This window comes from Molothrus aeneus, chromosome 4 (genome assembly GCF_037042795.1).
Source record: "Molothrus aeneus isolate 106 chromosome 4, BPBGC_Maene_1.0, whole genome shotgun sequence".
NCBI lineage: Eukaryota > Metazoa > Chordata > Aves > Passeriformes > Icteridae > Molothrus > Molothrus aeneus.
Genome location: NC_089649.1, coordinates 49544826 through 49554881, shown reverse-complemented (window position 1 = coordinate 49554881; position 10056 = coordinate 49544826). Strand labels below are relative to the sequence as shown.

General features: G+C 40.3%; 1 protein-coding gene across 1 annotated transcript in view; it reads left to right on the top strand.

Moving 5' to 3' along the window:
• The first annotated feature begins 1618 nt into the window (after positions 1 to 1618).
• The window catches only part of GRXCR1 (glutaredoxin and cysteine rich domain containing 1), a 38396-nt gene continuing 29958 nt past the window's right edge, over positions 1619 to 10056 (top strand). The window contains exon 1 of the mRNA XM_066549115.1: positions 1619 to 2065. Within this exon, the coding sequence (XP_066405212.1) occupies positions 1619 to 2065 (447 nt within the window). The remainder of the gene's footprint in view (positions 2066 to 10056) is intronic.

The window sequence follows — 10056 nt, the reverse complement described above, 5'->3', positions numbered from 1 at the left end:
GTAGAAAGAAGTGTGGCAAACACGAGTGCTGTGAAATGCCACTAATCATTGTGTTTCCATTTTGTGGATGGGAGAGAAGTGATTTTAGATTTCAGCTTTGAAAAATCGTGATTTTATTTGGGCTGAAGAACAATATTTTCATGCCTCTTGTTCTAAATAAAGTCAAAATAACCCCCACATAATTATTGAAAGATTTGAACCTGCATTTTTAAAATCTTGACCGGAAAGTCTCAGATGCTTGAAGCTCTGCAGCTGCTTGTGAATGCAGGTGTTACCATTCTGGGCTGGCTGAGCATCTAGGGAGTCATTTCATGCCTACACCTGTTGGGGGGGTCACAGCCTTCAGGAAGCAATTCACTATTCATGAGTCTAGAGAGAAAATTAAGCTGTGGAGAGTGTCTAGGGAATGTTTGTCAGGAAAGTGAGAAGGGGATTGAGGTCTTAATGCTGCATTTTTCTTTAAATGAAGAAAACACAGAAATAGCACTGTAAGTAGGAATCATCATGCAAACTCAGAAGCAGCTTGGAGGTTTAAGGTGCTACTACATGATATTGAGTAGACATAGCTAGAAACCTCAAGTGTGGGTTGGTTATTTTTACATCTAGAGATTCATGCTGAACACTGTGGCAACAACTACTTGTGATTTGCTAGGATAGGGCAATGTGATTCCCTGTGGATGAATCCATGTTACCCTTCTTCTTATTGTTGATCCTTGTTGCCTCAATTAATTAGCTTTCTCCTACTCCTTGTTCAGATTCCCTTGCCCAGTCCCTGAGAAAGCAGAACATACGCTGTTGTTGCTGTGTGGTGCTAGCTACAACTCAGTTTTATTTAATAACATTGTGTTATTAAATAAATGTGCAACAAATTCTGACTAATTGTTTCTCCACTGCTCTGCCAGTCTGTGAAAAGGTCAGCACTGAAAACCATCAAGTAGCAGCTCCTTGCTAAATCTCCAAAAGGTTGTGTAAAAAGCAGACTTTGGTGAATGAAGTTTGACTGGTAGGGAAGTTAAATGTTTTGATGAAAGAAATGTACTCATCATTGATTCAGGTGCCGAAGTTTTTCATGTTTCCCCCAGGTGCAATGAACATAAACAATTTTGACTTTGTAGGTCTCATGAAAAACTCTTCCTCTTTGCCTTTTTTAGCAAATCAAACTGCTTTCATATAAACTTGTGTAATTGCTATTATTTGGTTTATTACAGAATCACAGAATATCATGAGTTCAAAGGGACCTATAAGGATCATCAAAGTCCAGCTCCTGCCCCTATGCAGAGCACCCCAAAGGTCACATCATGGGCCTGAGAGCATTGTCCAAATGCTTTTTGAACCCTTCCCTTCCATTCCCTTCCCCTTATTTTAATCAATGAATATAATTTCTCCCTTTCTTGCTTTCTTCCTTAGTGCTAAAAAGTACACAATGTCCTTTTAATATTTAATTAATGAGATCACTTTACAGGTTTTAGTTTAAAGGTAACCATAGCACAAATGCATCCATTATTAACTGCAGAACGGCAGTGGCTTCTTGGGAACCCTCTTTAGTTTAATATGAGAACCCCTGTCAGCAGAAAACAGCGCTGATATTGTTGTTAAGTGTGACAAACTGGCGAATGCAATGGGCACCACGCTGGAACAATGCAAGCTGCTGATATCCATGGAAGAGGCGATGTTCAAAGGCGAGGGCAAGGCGGACGGCAAGCGGCTGCTGAGGAAGGTTCGGTTCCGCGTGGCGTCCTCGCACAGCGGGCGGGTGCTGAAGGAGGTGTACGCCGACGGCGAGGCCGCCGACTCGCTGGACTCCGAGTATGCCAGCAGCTCCGAGACCGACCAGACCAGCCGGCTGAGCGAGGTGGACGGGCAGCAGAACGGGCACGCGGGGTCGGAGTGCGATGAGAATGATAATGAGCAGGATGACTTGCTCATTCTGGTCAGAGCCACTAAAGAGAAGGGGTTTGGTACAAAGCGAGTCAACATCCTCAGCAAAAATGGCACAGTCAGGGGAGTCAAGCATAAAGTCAGCGCTGGTCAAGCCCTTTTTGACAATTTGGCAAAAGTATTTCAGGTAGGTGGTGCACATCTGCTGGCTGTAAGCTGTCTCTCTGTCCCTTTTAACTCCACACATTATTCTTCCCTTTGTTCAGACTGCCGTCATTTAGGATTTCTCAATATTCTGTCTCATTCCCATTGCTATCTACTTGTACAAGAGGGGCTCATTGGTCCTTCTAGTATCAAACAGCTCCACACTCCATACTGGCTGTGAACTTTGCTTTTTAAAATTGACCTTATATTTGCTGAGTATAAATATGTATGTTGTGGTTCCCATGTCTGGATGAGGAAAGAAATGTGCCAGAGGATTAACTGGGGCTTTGCTGGAGATCTGTACAGGTCTCCTGTACAGGGACGTGTCATGTTTCCTCTGCTATTATATTAATTCTAATGAGGTTATGATGTTATCTACTGTCTCCTACATGTAAATATGTATACTTGTAAATTCCATTCTGTTTAATCTGCAGAGTTGATCAAAGTAGGTGCAGGGTGGCAGCAATGATGGTTTTCCCACATGAAAATTTCAGGGGAGTGAAATCTTAGTCAGAGGTCTCTTTTATTAATGTCTGTTTTCTATCTATTTTGTAGAAGGAGCAGAATATCTGTATTTGAAACAGTATATGCCACACTAATGCCTTAGTCAGAGAAACACAGGCCTTAAGAAAAATCAAGATAAAAGTTCTAAAATATTTATCTCATATATATATTTTATCTGTATATGCTATTCAAGCCTTTCAATCATTAATATTCACACAGACAGCAACAAATGTGCAACCAGACTCTTTCTGAAGTTCTTAAAATCCAGAATTATGCTTTTCAATTAAATTATCTTGTGATGGTTTCAGGGCATTACTTTAAAACTTTTTATGCAGTTTTAAATCATGGGGAATTTAATTTTAATAATGATTCTTTTTGCATTTTGAAATTACTTTGAAATGAGGTAATTTTGTATTACATTAAAAAATGGCAATAGATTAACATTCTCTTGCTTCTGGATAGGAATTTATCCTCTGTGTTGTAGCTAAATGAACAGTCTTTCTGTCAATATGAATGTTCCTGTAGAAATTGATGTTTCAGAGAAGAATTTCCTGTTCATTTTCATTCATTTCATTACATCACATCACGTAGCACTCAAGTAGTTTGCTTTCTTTCAAGCTACTCATGGAAGAATTTGTCTTTAATTCCTTATTCTGATAAAATTTGCAACAAACTGACTTTTTGAAAGTAGATTTGAATTAGTAAGTATTAATTGAGGCATATTTGGGTTCTTCTCCAACTTCAATTTCATTGTCCTGTGCTATTTCACTACATAGAGTACCCAATTTCACCCCACTAGCCTCATTCCCTTCTAAAAGCTCTCTTCTAGCTACATCAGTAGCACTAAACTAAGAAATTTGAATCAGCTAAATAAACAGACCCATTTGAAGACATATGCATCTTAATTAGTGTCCCTGCCTTATTGCTTTTTCTATCCCCAGTTTTCGGTTGGAAGTTGTTCAGGAAAGGCCCATGGACTGAGATCAATGTACTTTGATAGCAAGGCTTCTTGTATTCCTAGCGGAGTTAATGGTAGGACCAGTGCTATTTCCATGTAGTGTTTTGCCAGAAGAAAGTATTTTCTTGAAAGGAGGCATATCCGTCTTATATATAACTTCAGAAAAGTAGATGTGTCCAAGTCTGGCACAGAGTTCCTTAATTAAAACCTGCAAAATAATGACTGGTTTAAAAGGTGGTAAGGATTTTTTTTTTTTTTAGTTGACAATATCATACTGTGGAAGAAAGGGGGAAAATTAAATAAGAAGATGAAAACAGTTTTTCATATGGCATGTAATTCCAATGAAGAACTCTGCTACAGGCTTTGCAAAGTCCAAAAGAAAAGGCAGGTTTTCAAAGTGGATGAGGAAAATACATGTGGAACTGAGAAGCTTCTTCCTAGGCATGTCTAGATGAGTGATGTCCAGAAAAAACTGTATATACTTACATTAAGACATATATTCAGCAATACAGAGAATAGAATGATTTGAGGTTTCTACACAAATTCAGACTTCCCCAGAGATAAAGCCCTAAATCTAGTGAAAAAGAATGGTGGTTTGCATATCTTTTATGTCATACTCTGAGCCAATTTTGTATGCCACATGCTGAGCACAGAGGAGAGCAAAAGACAAAGGTTAGCTTTGAGATGGATTTGAAACTGCTCAATCCTAATGAGAAGTATGATTGAAATCCATCCAATTACAAATGAAATAATGGCCTTTAGAATGAGATTAGAGGATGATTTCTAGTTTTCTGTAAGCATGTTCCAGACAATTAATTGAGCTGTAATACCAGTTAGAGAACAACAAGAGTTCTTCTTTCGAAGGCTAAGTACAACAGAAAGATGTCTTTGTTAGCAGGTACAACACAAAATCTCTCGATCTGGGCATTTTTCTGAGTTACCCTCTTGATTATGTGAGGTCATCTCCAGTTACATGTTTCTCTTAGATGAGCAGCAGCAAATGTATAACAACTGTTGGGGAGGATGAACCAGGAAAGCCTTATAAATATGATTGCCTGGCAAAAGATTTTGAGAATATGGAAACTACAAGCGAGATCGAAGTGAAAGCAAGCTTTGAGATCCCTTAGTTACTGAACAATGGGAAAACAATGCTGTGGCTGCTGAAGGTAATCCCCTTTTGATGAAACAAGACCCTCTGCAAGCAGGTAGGTCCAAGGGTCGAGCAGACCCTGCCAGCTTGGCAGAAGGGGCCCAAAGAGGAGTTTTTAGGGTTTAAAATGTAGCACAGTATGGTAATGTAGTGATTCTTATAGGCTGTATGGAAATGCTATAGGATTTGTGTGTTGTACTAGATTGGTTAGTGAGAATCAGAATATTCAACACAGAAGATGATTTATTGTATTGTAACGGGAACTTTGCTTACTTACTTACTTTTCTATGCCCTTAGCTCTTACTCTTGTCTCTTACCTCTTACCCCTTTTACACTCTTATGCTTTTATGCTCTTATCCTCTCATCCTCTCTACCCCTCTCTTCTCTCGGGCCTGCTCCAAGCTGCGGCTGGGCCCTGCTGGGAGGTAAGCGAGGTTCCCGTCTTACTAAAATGTGCATGGAAGAAGCCAAATATTGAGTGTGTGTGAGTGTCCTGTGATCCTGAAACTAGGGGGTGGCTTTTTTCTGCAATATCAGCATTCTGATTCTTCAGATTATCTGCAAGCTCCTTTAATATACAACTTCCCCAAATCTCCTAGAGGGTCCCTTTGATAGAGGAGAGATCCTTTAAAGCAAATCACTTTGTTCAGATGTTCTAGGGATAAGCAGGGATTCATTAACTGGGCTTCATTATGTTGTGCAGTCAAGACCTTTGATTTTCTCTGTTCAAATACCTGTGCTAAAAGCACTTGTGTATTTTAATGTTCTATGGAAATATTTGGATTTGTGAATATTTTTTTCACACTTTCTTACTACAGCCTTTCTACAGAATTGGTTCAGACACTTTCTTCCCACCACAAACTTATCTGAAAGAAATCACACCTTCTGGAGCTTTTTTAAATTTTAAGAGAGTGATGTAAGGCAGGAAGTATTTTTACATTAAAAGGTCTTTTTGGTCATTGTTGCTATATGATTCAAACCTGGTCTGAGAATGTATATCTAGATGTGTATCCCCTGCTACATCTTCCCACAGTCACGCACCCAGCACTTCCCTCGCCCGTTCAATCTGTGGCCTCTCATTTCCACTGTTCTCTGGGAAGCTGAGTCCTTCACATTACTCTGTCTGAGGACTGTGTCCCCAGATGAGACCTGCTCCAGTGCTGTGACAGTGAAAGGTCTCCCTCCAGGTCACCCTTGCACACCAGCTCATCCCCTGGTGAAGCTGCTGCCAGGTGAGTGGGGGCCAACACAGCCATGGGGAAGGAATGTGGGATGGAGCAGGACACATCCATGGGTTTCCTCAGCTTCAAGGCAGAACATTCTGGGGGAAGAAAGGTGGGGAAGAGACCAGCTCTATTGATGCTCCAGGACAGCATGGTTTCCATGGCAACACCTCCAGCCTTTTCCTCCTTGGTGTGGATGCCACAAACAGACTGTTGACATGGCAACCACATCCTGGCAGGGTGAGGGAGTGGTGGGTGGGGTGGTGATGGGTGTTAATGTAACAACCACTCTGGGTTGGGAAGGTGGGAGGGAGGTCACTGGTGGTCATCTGTGGCAGGCAGGGACAGTCACATGTGTCCCCCAGCCTCCACTAGCACCTAACCTGGGCCTGGGGATAGCCTCCCACAGTGCTGGAAATGCAGGCGGCAGACAGCTGGGAACGGTTTATTTGTGAGAAACACACACTACTGAAAATCCTGAAAAGCAGGAGGGAGCTGGAGCTCCCACTCTCCCTGTTCATGCACCTCCTTGGTATAAATTTTCTCCTGCTGAGACTCTAAAGCTGACAGCATTGGCAGCTGTGAAGCTGGAGACATGACTTGCCAATTATGTCAGAAGCATAAGCCCCTTCTCTGCATATCTGAAGTAATGGTGGTTTTATTTCAGTATACTAACAAAAATTCCGTATTCTAATATTTCAATATTGTTGAAATGCAAATGGTTATGAATATTTCCTGTAACTTTCTGTAAAAAGCAGTAGAAAATAGTTATTTTTTTCCTTGAAATAAATATAATTCTCTTCACAACTAATTTTTATGACTAAGCCATTCCTATGGCTGTGGCCAAATCTCATAGAGCAAAAATCCTTGGGTTATCTCATATATTACTAGCTAGCGCAATGATCATTTTATGCCAAACTGGCATCCCAATGTGCAATGGAGCTCAGCCAAAGGTTTTACACAGGTTTCTCCTCATTTTCCATGTTTCAGCATGGGTATTTTCCCTCCATTCCCATACTTAGACACTCCAGTGGCCTTCCAGCCTCCTCTGAAAGGTCAGTTTCTGCTAAATTAGCCCCAGAACTCATTCTCAGGCAGGGCTTCCTGACGTCTCTTGCAAAAGGGCAGGTCTGGTTAACAAACCTGGTGAATGCCTTGGTGAGCATTGCGTCAGAGAGGATATGGGTGAGGAGTCAGACATAACACACACAGTCTTTACAAAATTCCCAAGCACAGCTCCTCAGGTAGAGCTCACATGTAAGGTTGTCACGTGCAAGTCACTCTTCAGCCTGATGAAGAATGAGCTTATTAATGTTTAGAGAGAAAGGTGGGAAAGAATAAAGAATCACATGGAAGTTTGTTAAGAGGAGAGCTTTTGGGGTGGTTAAGAGCACTTTCATCTTTATTTACTCGCAGGTGACCTGGAAAAGTGAATATACAGCAGGACATGCAGAGCTTACAAACTGATAGGGCTAGCTAATGCCACAAACAAAATAAAGTGAAGTACAGCAGAAAAACCAACCATCTTCCAAAGAAGTCAGAGGCTGCGAAGTGATGTTAAGGAAAGGTTCCTGTGTAGTAATACAAGCAAAGGTTTTTAGGGTGGGTAGCATGTTGTATACCACTGTTGTATATCTCTGGAGCATATATCACTACAATCCCCAAAAGTCTGGGGAGATGAGAAAGAGAGATCTGCACTTTCATTGGAGAAGTCCTGATAAGACTTGAAGAGACTTCTCTTGATAAAGAGTATTCTCTTTCTTGCTGATCAGCTGATGATCAGTGCTGAGACTCCAGAAATCACTGGATTATTTGAATTCAAAATCCTCTTCTAGGACTGGGCAAAGATTGTAAAAACTCTCCTGATCTTTGCCTTCATATTCTCCTCCATACACACTACTCTGACTCCCAAAAGGACATAGCTTACAAAAGAAAACAATGGATTCCTTGTAAAGAGCATTTGATGTAGTAATGTCCCTTATATGGATAGAGATAAATACCAGTGAGATGCAGTATCTAAGTTACAAACTTCCAGTGTATTTTCCCAGTGTTATTAAGTCTGCAAAACTAATTATTGAACAGTGTTGAACTGAAATCAACTGGAGAAGAGGAACAATTGTAATAACATAGAGGATCAAGTGATTATGAAAAGCAGGTTTTTGCTTTTTACAGAAAATTCAGAGTTAGAAGGAAAACTAGATCACTACTGGAATGGGCATAGAGTTGCTTCACCACTTGCTTTGTAGCCTCAGAAGGGCTTTGATCTGTGACCACACTGCACTGGACAGTGACTCTGCTGATGCTGTTAATCATGTTCTAGCGGTTTCCAGAGTGGATGTCTGAACACACACACTGAATTAAAAAGGGAGATGGTCAGGTCTGTGAGCTTTTAACTGGAACCTGGATTTGGTCAGTACTTAAGATATTGGTTTTATTATTCACATGTTGGAGAAATCTGTTGTAAAGCACTGAGGTCAGACAGGTCTATTACTAGACTATTCAGGACATTTTAGGATTTGCTCCTGTTGGACTTGAAATATATATTTGACATATACTTGATAGGATCAGTAAATAGATTTTTAACTGTCTAAACCTCTGAAAGTGATATACAAGTTTTGAATTAAAAAAGACTTGGCAGTCTCATTTTCAGAAAGTGCAGATACGGGATGTCTTAACTTCTCAATACACTCAACATTGGGTGGCTTACCAACAAAACTGTGGTTATATATATAGAACTTTTTAAGGACTGAATCAATAATTGAATAAACAAAATTATAGGCTTTACTGCTGGCAGTCTGACCAGCATGTACTGGACATCTGTCTAATGCTCCAGTGCACTGCATGGCCTCAAAATTATTCTCGCCCTGATTAGTCTTGATCCTTGTAAAGGATCCATAAATGAGGTCAGTGTTCTTGGGATGCTGGCCTTGTCCCTTCCATGGGAAAGAGCATAGCAAAGAAGGAGTGGTGTTACTGCAGTAAATACGTATATGCAGAATATGTAGTACTAGATTTAATCACGACTTTAGGTACAGATTCAAAAAACTCACAGGCCTCTGAGGAAGGACTTAGACATCAAGCTCAAAAACTAAGATTCTCCAAATCTCATTTGGTGCCACCAAGCCTCAGAGGCACCAAGAGCCCCCCTCCCTTCCTCCCTCCCTTTTTCTCTTAAGCACAATAGTGATCACAGTGTTCCAGAACGGAGATATCCTAGAAAAACTTGTAGCCCGTGACTTGCTTGTTAGGAAAAAGAGATAGAGAGGAGATAGAGGATAGAATGGGTATTCAAGACATGAGAGATTGCAAATAATCATGTTCTGCTGTCTTGTTTCATCCTCTCTCTTTAAATCTAAAAATAGATTTGCTTTCTTTTTGAAAGAATGAATGCAACTGCCAAATGGAAGAAAAGGCTTCCTGGTTGTACTAAGTGGGATTCCTAAGTCATATTGGCCTCAGGAAATTTTCTGAGCTGAAAATAGTCGTAAAAGGAAACAGTATTAGTAGGAAGTGCCATATATGCTTTCCAGACTCCTACTTTTAATTATCAGTCTGGTAGATGACCTGGAATACCAGACGAGCACTGGGTCTGATCCTATGTACTGCTCTGTGACTCTTGCATAATGTCGCTTTGTGGGACTGCTCAATCAGGTGCTCAGACTTTGAATTAACATGGAAAATGCTTCATCTTACTTCAAACTAACTTGAAAAAGGGTCATGTTACATAAGAAGCCTATCAAAAATATCTTAGGATTCTAGCACAGAATTTTTTTTTCCTGAATTGGCCTCTTACAACAGAGATGAAAAAGATTAACTGATTAGTCTTAATCATTCATTAGTAGCAATAACTCTTGTCTTTTGCTATCTGTGAAGCTCAGCTTTATAACTCAGCAGGAAAATAAGGAGAAAATGTGTTTTGAAGTATTCTTATAACTAAGACTGTTAAGAAAATTTGGGACTATTCACTTTTCTTTGACATGGTACAACAGGCTGCCTGGTAGTTCATTGACCCTGAACCTTTGCATGCCTTCAACACAGCAAATACATTTTGTAGAACACATAAAGATGAAATAAATTACCTATGTGCTTAATTCCTACCCTCATACTTGGTCATTAACCCTTAATTTTGTGCACAAATA